The sequence below is a fragment of the Caretta caretta genome, chromosome 3 (genome assembly GCF_965140235.1).
Source record: "Caretta caretta isolate rCarCar2 chromosome 3, rCarCar1.hap1, whole genome shotgun sequence".
NCBI lineage: Eukaryota > Metazoa > Chordata > Testudines > Cheloniidae > Caretta > Caretta caretta.
Genome location: NC_134208.1, coordinates 162,897,631 through 162,916,739, shown reverse-complemented (window position 1 = coordinate 162,916,739; position 19,109 = coordinate 162,897,631). Strand labels below are relative to the sequence as shown.

Genomic DNA, 19,109 nt, shown 5'->3' with positions numbered 1-19,109 from the left:
TCACCTTCTTTTCTTCAAGCTTGGACAGAGAAATATCCCTACTCACCCAGTATATGACAGAGATTGCGATCTTCATGTTGGATCGGATTGAATCTGGAACATGAAAATGATGCTAGGTGGTAGGGAACCCTTAATTGAAGGTCCTTACAATCTTCCTACAGAATTTTTCGAGGTAGCTTGAAATTGTGGAGTGTTACCTGGCTCATCTCTGCTTATGGGCATTCAAGTAACAGTGTTGGTGATTTTGTAGAATATTATAGATGGTGACAACCATCTTGAATTTCACTTGGGGACTGGATTTGTTGCCAGTGCAGAATACTGAGTACAGGTGTAACATATTTCTTATATGCAGAAGGCAGACATCTTAATTCTTATCCAGGTGGCTTCTATGGTTAGGCCTAAATAAGATCACCATGGCTAGTTGTGTATCTAAGATGAATGAGTTGTGTATCTAAGACCTCAGAGACTGTGTATGCTCTGTTGCAGTCTCTGCATTCAGTAAACATGCTCAAAAGCTATATCACCAAGAGCAGTGTTTGTGATAGGTCCCTAGCTCTGGAACTAGCTTCTGCTAGAAATCTGTCAAACTGGGCCCAAACAAACAATATATGTTTTAATACAGCTAAATGTAAATGTATACATCTGGGAACAAAAAATGTAGACTATACTTACAGAATGGTGAACTCTGCCTTGGGAAGCAGTGACTCTGAAAAAGACTTGGGAGTTGTGGTGGATAATCAGCTGAACACAATCTCCAAGTGTGATGCTGTGACCAAAAGAGCTAATGGGATGCTGGGATGCATAAACAGGAGAATCTCCACTAGGAGTAGAGAGGTTATTTTACCTCTGTATCTGGCACTGGTGTGACCACTGCTAGAATACCGTGTCCAGTTCTGGTGCTCAGAATTCAAGAAGCATGTTGATAAATTGGAGAGGATACAGAGAAGAGCCATGAGAATGATTAAATGATTAGATCAAATGCCTTGCAGTGATATACGCAAGGAGCTCAATCTGTTTAGCTTAACAAAGAGAAGGTCAAGGGGTGACTTGATTACAGTCCATAAGTATCTACATAGGGAACAAATATTTACTAATAGGCTCTTCTGTGTAGCAGAGAAAGGCATAACAGTTCAATAGCTGGAAGTTGAAGCTAGACAAATTCAGACTGGTGTAGATTTTTAATAGAGCAATTAACCATTGGAATAATTCACCAAGTGTCGTGGTAGATTCGCCATCACTGACCACTTCTAAATCAAGACTGTGTGTTTTTCTAAGAGCTGTGCTCTTAGGAATTATTTGGGGGAAGTCCTGTGGCCTGTTATACAGGAGATCACAATGGTCCCTTCTGGCTTTAGAATCTATGAATAAGTGTTTGAGGCTGCTAACCTTTTGCAGGAGATGCAGGATGCATTCCAGAAATAGGCCAATTGCAAATAATAGAAATCACCTTCAACTCCACTGCGAGAACGTCTTAAGACTCTACGTCAGTCTGCTCTTTATTGAGGAAAGGTTGTTACATTTGTGTGCTAAATGTTGCAAAAGTATGATCACTTCAACGTTGTAATGGATGTTTTAAAAATGTATGGACTAATTTTATCCGTGATGCTAGTCTGTTGAAGTGCTGTTAGCCATGTTGGAGTTGCATAAGGGATGAGTTTGGCCCGTTAGCTAACGCTGTATCAATTCTCTAGACTAGAAACAATTTGGCTGTCTTCTTTGGGGTTATTATTTATCCATACCAGCTAAGGACCCCTTGATCAAAGCCTGTGAAACTTTTCCAACTTGATGCCAGAACCATTAGTCAAGACTGATTAGTATTTCTATTCTGTGATTTACTTCAAGAACAATTCCACTTGACATGAACTGGAGTTTACCTTGTTATAAGTATACTGTAGGGACATTAGCAAGGTCAAAACTGAGTTATTTTCTTCGGATTTATGCACATCCCAGAAATCTGAGGGAGGCCACCTTGAATGCTAGTAGTTCAGTTTTGGTTTGAATTTTTGATTTGCCATGTTTTACATACAGAGAGACCATAACATGTCAAATTCTTGAGTGTCGTAAGCCATTGCTACGAAGATACAACTCCTGTTTAAAAAGCAATAGCAGTTTTGCCAGTGACTTCGTGAACAGGGCTTGGGCCCATAATCAGCAGAAATTTAGATTTCATCAGAGCAGAGCTCTTGAAATATCCTTTTTTAAATAAATGAAGATGACTCGCCTGTAATCAAAGATCTTCATGAGGGCCTCTGCACATTCATGCTCTTGAGAGGCACTGGTGATGTAGCTTGGATTCATGGAACCTTCTGGTTGCCACACCCACACTGTCCTGTCTCCTCAGCTATAAAAGGAGACATGGCACACCAAGCACCTTAGTTCTTTCCACTGCCTCTTTGGGTTCAAATTTGTAACTCTGAGGAAGAGGGAAAGATGAGCAGGAAGGGCAGAGGTCATTCTGAAGAACTCTGGTTACAAGTGAGTAACCTTCATTTCTTTTTTTAAGTGACTTCTTCACATTCTCACTCTTGGGAGCAGCATTCCTGCCTCTGGTCAGTGGGACAAGGAGGCCTACTTAAGTAATTGTAATGCTCCGCTGCCAAATTGTGCGTCTGATTTAGTTGCCAGATTTGAGGAATGTTTTGGGAAGTATGAATCAAGGTCCAAGTGGCAGCTCTACAGTTTTCTATTATGCAAATGCTTCGAAGGCAGGCTGTAAAAGCAGTCTTCACTCTAACAGAGTGTGCTTTAAGCCCTTCTGGAACAGGAACTGTTTATAACAGTCTTTAATAGAGTCTGACTCACTTAAAAAGGTATTGGGATGTGATTGCCTGAGCTTTAGTCTTTTCCGCATAAGAGACTAACAGTCTTAGAGATTTTCTGTATTCCTTAGACCTATTTAAGTAAATCTAGCATTCAAAGTGTGTTGCTAAGCTTCCCTAAGGAGAGAGGCCTAATGAGAGATACTGCCACAAAAGTACTAGCGAGAGGACCCATGTAACCACAGGTTCTCTAACTGGAGGGGAAACACACTAAACCCTTCCAAGAATATTTCCTTTTTACTGTGGCTTATACTGTCTTTTGTTCAGCTGAGCTATAATGTGTTGAGGTGGCTGCAAGATGTACTGTAGGGTGACCAGATGTCCCAATTTTGTAGGGGCAGTCCTGGTTTTGGGTGCTTTTTCTATATACAGACTCCAACGAGAGACTGCTGAATTGGAATTAATTTGCAAACTGGACGCAATAAACTTAGTCTTGAATAAAGACTGGGAGTGGATGTGTCATTACACAAAGTAAAACTATTTCCCCATGTTTATTTCCCACCCCCCACCCCTACCCACCAACCCCCCCCCCCACACACACACACACTGTTCCTCACACGTTCTTGTCAACTGTTGGAAATGGCCCACCTTGATCATCACTACAAAAAGTGTTTTTTTTTCCCCCTCCCCCTCTCCTGCTGGTAATAGCTCACCTTACCTGATCACTCTTGTTACACTGTATATGGTAACACTCATTGTTTCATGTTCTCTGTGTGTATAAAATTGCCCCACTGTATTTTCCACTGCATGCATCCAATGAAGTGAGCTGTAGCTCACGAAAGCTTATGCTCAAATAAATTTGTTAGTCTCTAAGGTGCCACAAGTACTCCTTTTCTTTTTGCAGATACAGAATAACACGGCCGCTACTCTGAAAACTATCTGCTGTGTCATTAGCCCTAGAATTGGACGGAGGGACACACAGACTCCTTGTCATAGTTGAAGTAGTTCCAAGCACCAGTGTTCTTCAGACATTGTCTGAATAAGCTTGACGTGGTCTTGTTTGTTTTTTTGGAGAACAGGAATTTGTGGGGGGGGGGGGGGAGGGGAGGAGAGGAGGGAATGCATAGAGGAGACCTACCTTTCCTAACGTAGAAGAATCCAGTCCAATATTGACTAGTTGTCTACTTCTGTTCTAGACCAAAACTTCTGATGTTTGGAATGGTCTTGTGTCCATGCAGGCACTGTGCTGTATTGATTGATTGATCTGTGGTGCATTGCCCTCTGGGTATATAGCAGGGTTCCTCACATTGCTTCTCACTGAACTTCAAGTCAGTGCAAGAAATGCCATTTCCTCCAGTGTTATGGGTGGTGGTAATAATTGGCAAGTATTTAGAGCATTTTATCTTAAGTCATCTTACAAAATATCTTCACAATGTACCCTTCTTGGGATGCATTTTCACATGGATTCGTTTCCTAAAATTTCTTACTGTTGTAACTTGACCAGCTCCACTAACGTAGAAAGGGCGCCAGGCAGCTGCTGGTGTGTTAAACTGGGCTCAGAGGTCTTCACAACTGTGACTGTTGTTGTTGCCTGGAGGGGCCACACTGAGATTGCACAATCAGGGCAAGCTGCAAAGAATGGTGCAGACAATCCCCAAAACTGGTGGTTATTCTAATAATTAGATTCACCAAACCAGCAACAAAACAGCTTACTGGTTACCCCGAAGCCAAAACCACAGTTTCCTTAAAGCAACCCAGCCTTGGGCTGCCACCCAGACAGCCAAGTCAAAGATGATGAGGATTACTGAAGGTCTTGTTCATCATATATAAAGTTCTACCAATCCTAAAGGATCAGACACATTATCCACCAGGACAATGAATATTTCAGATTTTACCCAAATAAACACTTACAGCCAATTCTTATTAACTAAACTAAGATTTATTAAAAAAAGAAAAGAGAGTGAGTATTGGTTAAAAGATCAGTATACATACAGATATGAATAAAGTTCTTAAGTCAGTTTCATAGTACAGAGGGTGAGTTGCAAAAAGTTCATTTCAGAATCTGTTGATCAGGTATAGTCCAAAATAGGCAGTCCGTGTAGAGAGTTTGTTCAGATTCTTCCATGACAATTATTAGTGTAATCCAGACTGGAGCTGGAGAGCTCAGTCTTGTGACTCAAGCTTAAGCAGATCTGAGATACAGGATTGGGGCCCTAGAGTTCTTTTGTAGATTTCTGGCAGGCTATTGGGAGCCTCTTGACAGCAGGTGTTCCTTGTGTGAAGAATAGTGGCCTTGAAGTAAAACTTCCTATTTCCTGTGTATACACAGGTAATTAGGTGCGTTCATCAGCGAAGGTAACTAAGGAGTTCATAGACGGTTTACTACAAACTTCAATAAGAACTATAGACGATATAATTACACCAAACTTAATGTTAACATCCCCTTTTGATCTCTGAATCAATAGAATTTGTGACAGACAGGAACTGTTGGGTTACATTGTTAACCTCTAACAAGATATAGGTGTAAACAGACCAATACAATCACTGTCTTCTTCCAGTTCTCTAACAATACAGGTTTACATTTCAAAGCTCTAGTCTATCTAATATGGCTTTGTTAGCTATTTTTAAGGGATGGCCCTAATTACCATTTATACGCTTTTTCTAATATGTCTTTAAAGGTTTAATTTGGGTCATTTAGCCTGCTAGTTGCTTAACCCTTTCTGACCCAGCATTACAACAACACACAAGTTGAAGTGCTGGCATTTGCCAGTGTCCTGGCTACACACAAGTACTCACAGTTGCTAACTGTGGACAGTTTTAGGAAAAAAACCTAGCGTGGACAAAGCCAAAGTGTGTAGAAAATTGAGAAAATGAAACAAAGAGGTAAAGTGACTCTCTCAGGGCCACAAAAAGTCAGTGGGGAAATTGGCAGTAGAACTTGGGAGTTCCAGGCTCCCATTTAGTTGTGTGCTCAGGCTGCTAGAGATTACCTGACTTGTTGCAGGAAAAATGTGAAGCTTGAAAATCTGGCTCCACTGATGTCAACTACAAAACTCCCATTAACTTCAGTAGAATTTCACAGAAAGCGTTAAACTTGATTTGGTAGGCAAAAAATAGAAGAAGAAAATCTTTATTAAAATGCCAGCAGGAGCATGACATTGCTGCTGTATGTGTGAAATCATTCCATAGGCTGAAATGACTTTGTGGTTTATTAAAATAAATTGTACATGTTAGTGTTATTTTAGAATTAGATACAAAACAGGATTGTGTGGGGGAAGGATGGGGTCTTTTTAATTCCTAGCCTGTGAGCAAAAGATGTTGGATTATTTAAAACAATATGAGTGTAAAAGATTTTTCCTTTTTAGAACATTCCTCTTTGTAAACGAATTATTATTCAAAGTGAGATCAGCTAATTCAGTAGGGAAAAAAATCAAGATTAATGCAATAGCATAGTGGGAAGGAGTGGGGGAGGGAAGAGCTCAAATAGTCCTGATCTGATGCACTAACCACAATCTCAGTGAGTCTGCAGTTCATAATTCTTCAAGAATCTATAAAGGTAGAATACAACACATTTTGTTTCGTGCAGTGGTTCTCTATCACATACATCCTTCAGGCGACCTCATAAGAAAGAGAACCTCACTCATGGACCCACCTCGCTTCCCAGCCCACCAATCCTTCACTGCACATTTCTCAAAATACTGCATCATGTGTATCACTTGAAAAGGCTCTGCAGATTACTGGTGGTTCATGGCCCAGGCTTGAAAACTGCTGCTTTAGTTGGTTTGGTTTGTATCTCAATACACATCATTACTTTGGGTCTCAGGTACTTTAAGGAATGTAAAGTAGCTCCTTGATTGAACTGTGCTAATCTGTTTCCTTCTTACACAGCGAAATCATAGAGAATATTATTAAAATAGTGGAGCAGCAAGGAAGTGATGCATGGTGGACTCTTCCTGTTGAGCAGCTTCTACCAAGAAAGGTTGCAGCAAAGGTAACTGTCTGATTGTAAATGTAGGGGGTGGAAATTGGTGTGTGGCGGAGAGGGAGAGGGGGACAACCTAGATCTCTCATAACACAGAAAGTGCAATATAGCTAATGCTATTAATTTCATATTGAAGGCACTTGAGGGCTACAGTGATGGGCAGCAATATTAAACCCTCAGATATTTCTGTGATCCTTAAGATTTTTTTATGTCAAATGAGAGCACATCCAGGTTGTGTATTGTACTGTGCTATATCTCAGTGTTGTACGTCAGATTGGTGCCAGAAATTTAGGATGCATTTCTACTGGGCACTCTCAGCAGGTAACTGAGGGCACAGTTAATACACAGTTGTGCTCAAAATGTTTCTGTTGGATAAGTCTAGTTTTTTCTGATGTTTGTATTTAGTACTTGCTACTGTTTGTATTGCTTTCATGGCTGAATTTTTCAGCCACTGTGCACATATAAAGTATGTGTCCAGTATGCAGTTCATGTTGGCTTCTGACTTTTGGGGGGGGAGCTAGGATCATTAGTCTTCTGAAAAGTAACTATCACATCTAATTTTGTAAATAACTACTTGCAAAGTGTGCATGCTTCCTGACATCATCTGCAAAACTGGTGGACCAAAACCAAATTCTGCTGTGGTTATTTCTACTTTGGGGACACTTACCTTCTTCCAGTTAAAGGTACAGGATTTTCTATTTACTCTTATTAACGCTATTTAACTGTTACTTTATTAGGTCGGTAGCCATGATGTACTGGATTATGTACAGGGACAGGATGTCCTGGATATCTGGTTTGATAGTGGAACTTCCTGGGCTCATGTTTTGGAAGGTATGGAGTTGGTATATGTTGAATATTCTTTTGAAATGCTTGCTGGGCCAGATGCACTGCTGTCGTGCACAACACTGCTGAAGTCAGTGGAGTTGAGTTGGTGTAAGTCAGTGGCAAATTTGGGATGAGTTGATTGCAAAGCTTTTTAAGAACAGGATTTGATGTTTGCAAACTCATTTTCAATATCGTGAAAGTTCATGTTTTTCAGTGAGTTATCCTTGATCATTCTGGCATGTGAAGTACCATACAAATTTTTAAAATAAAAACTAAAGATGCACAGATTTAAAATTTCCTGTTCCTGTTATGAAAGCAGTTCACTGCTAATGTGCAGACCTCAATTTATTTTGAATTAACGCATTTTAAAGTTTGTGCTGATGTGTACTGAGTTTGTCTTTCAGAGTTATATAGAACTAAGACTAGAATTACCACTGAAAATGTTAATCCTAATTACACACTTATAATAATATACATCAATGCAGAAGTTGTCACTTCTGATCATTTTGTGTAGCAAGTGCAATTTCCTGTGCTGTGACTTTATACTGCGTGTCCTAGTGCAGACACTTACTGTTGAGTAGTTTTTTAATAAAGTTACTTTTTCACATTACAAAAGCTGCAATGTTTAGTGCCTGAGATTCCATGCATGGAATATAATACAATAAAGTTACAATTGAGTTGTACATGTAAGCAACCTCAAGAAAACAAAGGAGCAATATTTTTAAAATTTTAGAAGTACTTGATATATCCAGAGGAGGCTTCAAAGTTAGGTGCCATTTCTGGGTAAGAAGCTGGTGCAGTACATCAGGTTTGTTGAACTTTAAACCAGGAGTATCCAACTGTGTGATAGCAATCTTGTTGAATTGTAAAACATGTTGGCATTAGAGATTTTATTTCCTAGCAACGCAGTAAGGCAATGGTATCCTCAGCAAACAGTATATTTTCTAAAGGACAATTGTATACATTAAAGTTCATATTTTTAAACTAGTTGATTTGTAAAAAGTGACTGTACCAGAGCTATTTACATTCCTAACCCCCTAAAGACATACTTGAATAATGACCATAAATTAAAGGCACAATTGTTACTGCAGTATATTCTATAAAATTATCTACAGGATGCTTTGTTTTGCTGTTTTTATTTTCTTGCATTAATAGTCCTCATAGTAGCATTAGCTGGACCATACCATAATTTATCAAAAGAAATGGGAAGGCTATAGTGACCATGCATATATTGGAACATTACCCCAAATAGGGTGGACACTGTGTGCCATCTTTTTCTGCTGTCCCAGACAAAAAACTGTAAGGTTGAGTACATATTGGTAACGTAAGGGTGTATAACTTCCAGGGACGTAGCAGTCAGTAAAAGTACCACAATTTAAAAGTCAGGAAGCTCTCTGTAAAGGTAGCTGAACTATCTTAACTCCGCATCATAGAGGAGCTAGCCCTACGTTTGCTCTCTTCTGGGTGCAGTATAGAAATGTACCCCACAGACTGTTGATTTAGTCTGTTCCATGCATTCATGTTGCTGAGACTAAATGTGGTGTGCTGTCACCTCACTATCATTTGATCTCTTCACACAGGTGCTATAATTTCATAATCTTAATCTGAAGTTTGGGTAGTGTCCAAAATAGGCTGGGAACTTCCAAAACCAGAAGACAAGCTCTGCCTTGAATATCTCGAAAGGTCGGGGGTAGGGATGGGAGTGGGATGGGGGAGGAGCTAGCAGAGGATTTGGCAGAGCAGGGAGGAATTTTTCTGTTGAATAGGTAAATCCAGTAAATTAATGTTAATTTTCTGCTTTCCGTTCTCAAGCTAGAGTTGACCATAAGTGTTCAGAAGGACTTTCTAGTTGTAGTGAACATCACTTCTTAATGTCACTTAATCATACAGCTGTGTGTAAATCAACTACAGTTTTGGTGAAAAAATTCTCCTTTTTCTACTTACACCCTTCACTCCCTCTAGAGGAAGCAGTTTCTGGTTTGAGCTATCTTTCCACATACAGTGTGGTTGGTAAACTAACTTTTTTTTTTTTTTTTTAAATAAAGCATAGATCTCCAGCGATTTTCTGACAATCCTGTTAAAACTGATGTGTTCTAGCACTCCTATTTAAAAATCTTAATAACCTTTTTAAAAATTCATCAGTTAATCTTTGGTTGTGTGCACTGTCATTGAAATGAGTTCAATAAATTGAGTAAATTTCAGTTCTCTTTGTTTGAAAATCAAAATTTCTCATGGTCACATTGGCATCAATAATGCTTTCTTTGGAGGAGGGCACATGGTTTACATCTCTCTACATGAAAGAAAAATTGTTCTCTTTAACCTCTGAGGATAGGACAAGAAGCAGTGGGCTTAAATTGCAGCAAGGGCAGTTGAGATTGGACATTCAGAAAAAATTCCTAACTGTCAGGGTAGTTAAGCACTGGAATAAATTGCCAAGGGAGGTTGTGGAATCTCCGTCTTTGGAGGTTTTTAAGAGCAGGTTAGACAAACACCTGTCAGGGATGTTCTAGATAATACTTAGTCTTGCCTTGAGTGCAGGGGACTGGACGAGAAGTCCTCTAAGGGTCCCTTGCAGTCCTGTGGTTCTATGCGTACTTTCACGTGCACATTCACCCACAGAAGGTACCTCAGATTCCTGGGTAGGACAAGAGCACGACCAATGCAGAATGCTCCAATTTGGACTAGCTACAGTGCCTAGGGTCCTCACGGAGGTCATCTCAGTAGTGACGGCCTGGATGAGATGAAACAAATACATCATCTCTTCATATCTGGACAACTGGCTCCTGATGGGCAGATCCAGCAAGGCGGTCCAGGCAACAACCCTGTTCCTATTGTGTCTGCTGTCTTCCTTGGGAATCTGCATCAACAAAGAAAAGTCCACTTGGACTCCCACAAAGACCATAAACTTTATAGGAGCGGCCCTAGGCACTACTGCAGCAAAGACCTACCTCCTTACTGAAAGATTCCAAGCCATGAACAACTTGATAAGACAAGACAAGTTATCCTCAGACCTTGGGCCACAGTCAAGGTCTGTCTTTCCTTGCTGGGCCACGTGGCCTCATTTACTTACATAAAACCATTTTCCAGGCTCCACCTCTGTTGCTTGCAGGCCTGGCTCTGGTCTATTTATTCACCAGACAGACACAACAGGAATACGAGGTTAACAGTTTCTGCCAGGGTAACAGCTTCTCTTGTTTGTGGGATGAACCCAGAACAAGTGCATGGGAGAGTGCCTTTCCTTACACCCACACCTGATGCGACCATTATCATGTATGCATCCCTCATATAATGAGGAACCCACATAGACCGTCACAGTGCACGGAGTATTTTGACTCCTCGGCGGGCCAGGAAACATACAAACTTACTAGAACAAAGAGCAGTCTGTCTAGCTCACAATGCATTCCTTCTACTCATTCAGTCCTGCCGATCCCCCTGCTACCTCTACTGAAAATATGCCACAACAGGGCTAGGGTCATCCTCATTGCATCCAAGTGGCCAAGACCGTTTTGGTTTTTGGATTTCCTGTGAATGTCATCCCATCAGTATCCATCTCTCTCCAAATCTGTTAACTTAGGAGAATGGCAGGATCAGACGTCCCAACCCAGGCCGCCTTCATCTCATGCCCTGGTATTTGGATGGGAGCTTGGCTGCCGGTGGGTGCAGAGCACCCACTAATTTTTCCCGTGGGTGCTCCAGCCCACAGAGTCAGCGCCTATGTATTTCACAGAGGAAAAAGTTTCCCTTTATGTCTACCCAGAATTCATCCCCAAGGTAATTTCAGAGTTTTACTTGAACGAACCTATTCACTTACACGTATTCTTCCCAAAACATTATGCTTCCAGCAAACAAAAGAGATTGCACTTCTTTGACATCAGACAGGCCCAGGCCTTTTATCTGCAAAGAACGAATCCCATTAAGAAATAACTGACACAGTTTGTTGCTATAACAGAGCGATTGTGTGAACAAGCGTTATCTGCCCAGAGAGTCTCTAAGGGGATCTCTGGATGCATCATTCTCTGTTATCACTTGGCATGTATTCCTCCCCCAGATAGGGTGAGGACCCACTCTGCGAGAACACAGGCAAACTCAACACCATCTCTTTGAAAAGTACCTATACTGGACTTTGTCAGGTAGCCATCCACACCATCACGAAGCAATATGCCCTAGTCCAGGTCTCTTCTGCAAATGCAGCTTTGGGGACAGCTGTATCACAGACATTCATACCAACTGCATCTTCACAACTCCTTCCTGTTTGAATACTGCTTACCCATCACCCATATGTGGAGAATGCATACAGGAACCAGCACTTGAAGGCAAATGAAGGTTACTCAGCTGTAAGTGGAAGTTCTTTGAGATGTGTGGGTCCCTGTCTATATTCCACTCTCCTTCCCCACTGCTTCAGATCTTATTTGATTCACGGTAAGAAGAGGAACTGAAGAGGTGTACCTCTGCACCACCTTTTGTACCCTTGGTTCTGGAGCACGAGGAGGAAAAATAGCATGGTTTGTGGACCAAGGGACACTACTTGCTAAAATCTGCCATTTCAGGCACATGGTGCACATGTTTACCCACATGTGGAATACAGATAAGGACCACATAGCTCAAAAAATTTCCAGTTACAGGTGAGCAACCTCCATTTCTCTACTTGCTCCCCATGTGGGGAGAGGGAGATGGTTTTTGATTATTTTTTTTCTTGGCTAGAAAGTAGCTCAAATTAAAATGAAATATATTTTGAATTCTGAACCCCTCTAATTTAGGGTGTTGTAATTCAGGATCTCTGCCCAGTTGACTTTATTTGGTAGAAAAATTCTACCTTTGCCCCTAACCAGCCAACTTTGAGGCTAACATTTTTTTGTGGATTTTAGTGTGTGGCTAACATAAAGCTTATAATAATGGGAACTCAGTTGCAGCCTTGGTTATGCAGTAGCATACCATCTCTCTATGAAAACAAAAAACAATAGCACGGCTGGTCAAGAATAGGTCATGTAAAAGTCCTCTTGAAGCAAGAAGAAACTTTTAAATCTGCCTTTTAAAACAGTTAATCTCATGGGCCTAATTCAGCAAGGTACTTAAGCATGTCCATAAATTTAAACTTATGAGTAAGTCATTGAAGACCCAAAAAAAAACAAAACAAAAAAACAAAAAACCATGCACATTAGTTACAATTGTTCTGTACATAAGGGAAGAAAAACAAGTTTAAAAATTTAAAAATACACTACTTTTTTGTTGTATGTGTTATCATTTGAGGCTACAGACTTCTGCAGCAGCTAAACGTTTTGCAAAAAAAAAAGAGAATATTGAATCAGTGGCTTTATGTGTAAAGGATGGTTTAATGTATTGCAAGGAACATCTGTCTTTATGGACAAGGCTTTCAGCAGTGGAGAAATTAAACAACTTTATCTTGAAAATTATAAAATGCAATGTAAATATTTACATTTATGTGGTTTCCCTTTCAGAAACAGTCACTAACTTCCCATGTTTCTACACAAAGCAATTTTACTGTGAAAGGTAATGCACAGAGATTTCTTTTTTCCAAGATATTTCTTGAGCAACCTTTTTGTTTTTTAGAAATATCACAGCAAGCAGAGCCTCTTGTAGCCAAATTCATGATGGCATACTGGCTTACAAAAGATAGTGTGCCATATATATGTAAAAGTACCATTTATTTTTCCTGCAAAAGTTCAGCGACCGCAACAATTCTCACAAAGGTTCTTGCAGTTTGTATTGTCTTGTGATTACTAAAAGATATACATGGCTAAGGTCCTAACAAAGGACAATAAATGCAGGTAAAATTCAAGATCGCTGCAGGGTTTAATATGTGATAATGACCCAAACGTTTCATTCTGTTGCTGTTAGCTCAGTTAATGGAAATGAACCACTGATGCTTCTGCAAACACGTAACAAAAAATGATACAACTGATTACCAAACAATCAGAATTTCTGAGCAACAAGGAATCCCAGTTAAACAGCTAGTTTGGCAGTGATGGTGGATAGGTTTGGGGTTCCTATTTACACAAGACTTTTCACTGCACTTCTAATATGATTGGATTAGCTGTTTCTGAGCAAATAATGTTGTTCTACCTGATATGCACATATTCAGATTTTAAATTCAACATGTATGGGATGTGTGTGATGGTTCTTTGATGAAGTGAGATTCGTCGAGTTTTGAAAAAAATAGGTCTTGCAGCCTTAGGTTTTTAAATGTATTTAAAGAATTGTTCAGTGACTGGAGTCCCTAGCAAACTGTACAGGGACACTAGTTTTTCAGGGATGGCTCCCCCCCACTTCCAGTCTTGGCCGTTTGCATCAGACCCATGCAGAGTTTATAAATTGTGCCACTTAAAACCAGTAAGTGCTATTTGCTCCCTCTGCCAACCCGAGATTAGTCAAAGGCACCACTCCTTCCCAACGAACAAATTAAAACAGAGTTTCTACACGTACATGTTCTGGAATTGAGGGATGGGAAGGTGATATTTTATTTACAGCAATCAAAGAATTCATTCTTTCACCCTCAAGAGGCTGTTCTGACCCTCTGCTTTACAGTCACTAAAAATAAAAACCCTCCACAACAGAAATAAGTACTAAACTGCTCACCATATTTATATACGGTAGCTGATCCTCTGCAGTGTGCATTTGGGGGCGGGTGGGGGAGGGAAGATTAACACCTGTAGCAGACAGGTTAAGAGCAGCAGATTCCAAATCAGAGGATCCCTTGATGGAGAGCAACTTACCAGTTGCCTCATTTCTATTTAAGGAGGCTGTTAGCTGAAACATCTCAGCTGACAGCTGTAACATGTATTTCAGGGGAGAGAGGCAGTTTCCCATAAAACCAGCTACCAAACTCTGTACTGGATAAATAATAAATATTGTTGTTACAAATAATATACAGCTTGGCATTAAATGGTGGCTTTTGGGCAGGTGCTATAAATAAATTGAAATCAAAATACTTATAGTTCATTTATTTGTTGTTTATTAGGAAATGGCTTAAAGCTATTTTTTCTCCGTCTGCAGGGTTTTGTTTAAGTCCCCTCCGCATATTTACTACAACCACTTGGGTGGGAACAAGGAAGAGGGTGGCTTGTGCATTCTATTCAGGTTAATTCATGCACTAATTGTAATGGAAATGGCTTTGCTTTGGAACAGTTTGTTCTATGCTGTGTATATCATGCTCATCACCATAGTATCCGAGTACCTTTCTGTCGTGCTTTAAGCATGTGTTTTCCTGACTGTTTAAATTTCTAAACTACCACATTAGAAGTAACAGACTTGGTTCCAGTTACATCGTAGACATTAGAGTAGGAAAAGATGTATTATCATTTTGTCCATCCCCACTGTTGTTGTGGGACTATAAGGTACAACTTGGTGAGTGTTTTGCCCAATCTAGCTTTATTTGGCTTGAGTATACTTCACTGGGTATTTTTGTTTGGTTTTTCCCACACCCCACAATCTCATAGCATAATTTTTTCCCCAACTTCATCCATGTTATTCCCTAGTCATATCCCTTTGAGTTGCGTTAAATAATTAATTTCCAATTTGGGAGTTTCATCTTTCAGATGCTGAACTGGTAGTATTGTGTGTTTCTCAGACACATGTTTAGGAGGTCATTTAGTTAAGATATAAACATCTAGTTTGACTTAATCTTTCCTCACCATTTAATTCCTATAAATTCGAAACAGAGAAGAGTAACCAAAAAAAATCTACATCTTATAAAAAAATATGCCCCGAATTATGTGATATCTTGGATGCAATTCCACCAATGTCAGATCAGAACTGTTGTCCTCTTGGTTTGGGATGTGATGCTCCTGCAAATGCACTGGAGAACTACATTGCCTTTTTCTGCTGCTGTGTTGTATTACAAGATCTCATTCAGTTTGTTAGCCGTCTGATTGTCTGGTCTCTTTTTTAGTACTCCTGATCAAGCATCTGCATTGGTCATTGAATTAACAGTCCATTTTTATAAATCTAATGTGAGAACATTTTTCCATTTCTCTACTGATGATCATAGCATTGACAAAGGACTTGGCATCTCTTAATATTTTAACTGTAGAATGGACATGTTCTTGTGTCAAAACTTAGACCATTTACATCGTAAGGTCCTGTTTCCACAAAGACACATGCACAAACTTACATTTAATCCAAGTGAATAGAGAAAATGGTGTATAGTGATACATCTGCAAAGATAGCTAACCTACTTGCTCATTTTTAATGCTGAGAATTTTTGCCTCTGAAAATAGCATGACTCTTTGCATCTGTGTTTCAGATGAAGTGAATAATTTATTTAAACTTATTGAATTCGGTGGCACTACTTAAGCACATGAGTTTTTGTGGTATCATGGAATAGGGTCTCATTGACTTCCATAGGCTTTGGATCAAACCCTAACCCCCAGTGCAAGAGAGGAATTTAACTTTCAGCACCATAATTCTTTCTCTATCTCCCTTATTAATGTTTAACTGAATGAATGTGATTATTTTACAGAATTCCTATCTATGCTTTTTAACTTTTTGTGCTGACCAGAAGATTTAAAATAAAACTTGGCTAATTGTTGTTGGCATTAAAGTATAATGCATTTTAATCTAGAGGCTAAAGTCTATAAGATCAAAGATATAGAATCTCGAAATCCCTACCAAAATGGATCATAAACTGTAATACACTCCTTAATGACCTGTGCCCTATAACTGATTAATTTCAAAAACAACTGAAAACTCTTCAGGACCGTCACATAATTTTGCACATTGCTAAGAAATTTACATGCTGTTCTAATTAAAGTTGACACAAAGTCACTACTACTTTGCTTTTTTCATTACAATTGAGATGAGAACTACCCAATAGATTTAGACAATAGATTATAATTTATTTAATTAATCTGAAATATAGGCTCAGAGTACTGCTATTTCTACAGACACATAATAATCAAGAACTCATAAAAAATGTAAACTATATTTACCAGGGCCCGTGTCCCTGTAGACATACCATTCTATCTGCTTTTCTACCAGACAACAAAGACCAACACTAATAGATTAATTTGGATATTTATAGATCATTTGTTTAGGTTCTTCAGTCATCTAGATTTGAGTCCCCTTATTAAAAGAAAATTTCTTTTCTTTACTTGCCCTACATTGCTAGAAAATTTCAATTCTTGCAGTTGACTTGCCAGAGAAAAATACCTTATGTACGGTAAATCAGTAATAGATGCCAAAGTTATTGCTGTTCTTGCGTTAAAACATCCTTTTTCTGGCCTGCTTACTCACTACAATTATTATTGTGCTTATTTTGTCTTTATGCATAGTTTGCAGTCTTTTGTTGCAAAGATGAATATTTTTATTGTGCTTTCTAACTAGATCTTTGATTTATTTGAAGGAATAAATAATGTGATAGAAAAACATAACCTCCACCCACACACCTTAGTTAGCAGTGGCTGAATATCCTTGACCTTTGTAATGTTGAACTATTTTTTATTACAGGATGGATCTGAATATCGAAACTTCCATTAAGCTAAACAAATAGATAAAGGCTGTAAACAACAGGGAGAAAGAGAGGAATAGTCTCAGGTGGTTCAAGGGCGAGGATAAAAGGAGCTATTGAATGAAACTGATTAAAAGAAGATTTTGGCTAAAAATCAGGAAAAATTTCCAACTGTGGGATAACCACCAATTCTTACCTCCCTCCCTTTTGAGTACCCATGTAACTTCACAGACTTTTGGGTTCCCATGACTTGTACGGCTGGCAGCACAATTGCGTACCAAGCTATGAATCAGTTTGTTCGTTGTTTATATTGAAGCCTACAGTTTTATCATTAATTAATATTTGTAAAGTGCCTTGAGCTCCTAATATGAAATGCACAGAGTGCAAAATAGGCAATATTATAATAGCCTGTATTTTCATAATTTAGTATTACTTTGTTAGAGGCCTATGTGGGAAAGTAAGCTTGTTTGTTGCCGACAAATTCTTAGAGTTCAGCAATTCTCAGCATTTAATGACCACCTATTTTGTCTGTCAGCTGCTTGAGTAATTGGGGATATTAGCCTGTTAACTTGTATTGTTTTCAACAATTCATTGTGTACTTTTTTACAGTAGTAAATAAACAAGTTCTTGGTTCACAGAACAAAAGCATAGTGTTCTATAACCATTTACAGATATGTCTACTACAACACGTTAATATTTTTCTTCCGATTACTTCATTTTACCATGAACCTACCACAAGTATTTAGGAATCTGAGATTTTTTTTTTTTTAAAAAATCAGTTGACGACATATTTTTGTTTTAAGGTGCAGATCAAAGGGCGGATTTATACTTGGAAGGAAAAGACCAATTGGGAGGCTGGTTTCAGTCCTCTCTCTTAACTAGTGTGGCAACAAGAAAAAAAGCCCCTTATAAGTAAGTGCTTGGTCTGCAACGTGGCCATTTATTGAGCTTTTATATAATGAGAGTATGGTAATTTGAATAGAGAATATGAACAACCCTTTCTCCACAAAAAGGAAAGAAAGCCATTACTGAATCTTCAGGTGACAGCCATACACTTTTTATTGTAAAGGTTTCCTCAAAGGTGTATATCACAGTACATTTTTATCTTCTGTTGAACTTGTTTTTCCCACTCTGAGTTTAAATGGATGCTTTCCTTCATTGTTCCCACAGCTTTCTGTGTTCATCTATCTCATTCACTCAGGTTATACCTCACTGTGTGTTCAGCTGTCACCAGTTACCCTTGGCATCACCCATTCTTGCCACCCCCTTACACTGCCAAGATCAGTGTCTTACCTTAATATGGGACACATTATGGCAGCTCACACTGACTATAAATTGAACAGCAGGGGGTGATGACTAAGTAGTGTGTCCCTGTGTTTTTGAACCTTGAATTTAACATGAGTGGCAAAGCTGTTACCTAAGGGTAAAAATTAGGGCTGTCAAACGATTTAAAAAATTGCAATTAATTGCAGTTTTAACTGCACTGTTAAACAATAAGAGAATAGCATTTATTATAAATATTTTTGGATGCTTTCTACATTTTCAAATATGTTGATTTCATTTACAACACAGAATACAAAGTGCACAGTGCTCACTTTGTATTAATTTTTTTATTACAAATATTTAGACTGTAAAAAAAGATAAACAAAAGAGATAGTATTTCTCAGTTCACCTCATACATGTACTGTAGTGCCATCTCTATCGTGAAAGTGCAACTTACAAATATCAATTTTTTTACATAACTGCACTCAAAAATAAAAAAATGTAAAACTTCACCTACAAGTCCACTCAGTCCTACTTCTTGTTCAGCCAATCGCTAAGACAAACAAGTTTGTTTACATTGACGGGAGATAATCCTGCCCACTTCTTATTTATAATGTCACCTGAAAGTGAGAACAGGCATTTGCATGGCACTGTTGTAGCTGGCATTGCAAGGTATTTACATGCCAGATATTCTAAACATTTGTATGCCCCTTCATGCTTCGACCACCATTGCAGAGGACATGTGTCCATGCTTGATGATGATCTAAAGCAATGTGGACTGACACGTGTTCATTTTCATCATCTGAGTCAGATGCCA

The 19,109-nt window shown here is 39.0% G+C and overlaps 1 protein-coding gene across 1 annotated transcript in view; it reads left to right on the top strand.

The window, feature by feature from the left end:
* The window catches only part of IARS2 (isoleucyl-tRNA synthetase 2, mitochondrial), a 52,523-nt gene that overhangs the window by 23,031 nt on the left and 10,383 nt on the right, over nt 1-19,109 (top strand). Inside the window, exons 13-15 of the mRNA XM_048843228.2 lie at nt 6,648-6,750; nt 7,479-7,572; nt 17,833-17,941. Coding sequence (XP_048699185.1) covers nt 6,648-6,750; nt 7,479-7,572; nt 17,833-17,941 — 306 coding nt within the window. The remainder of the gene's footprint in view (nt 1-6,647; nt 6,751-7,478; nt 7,573-17,832; nt 17,942-19,109) is intronic.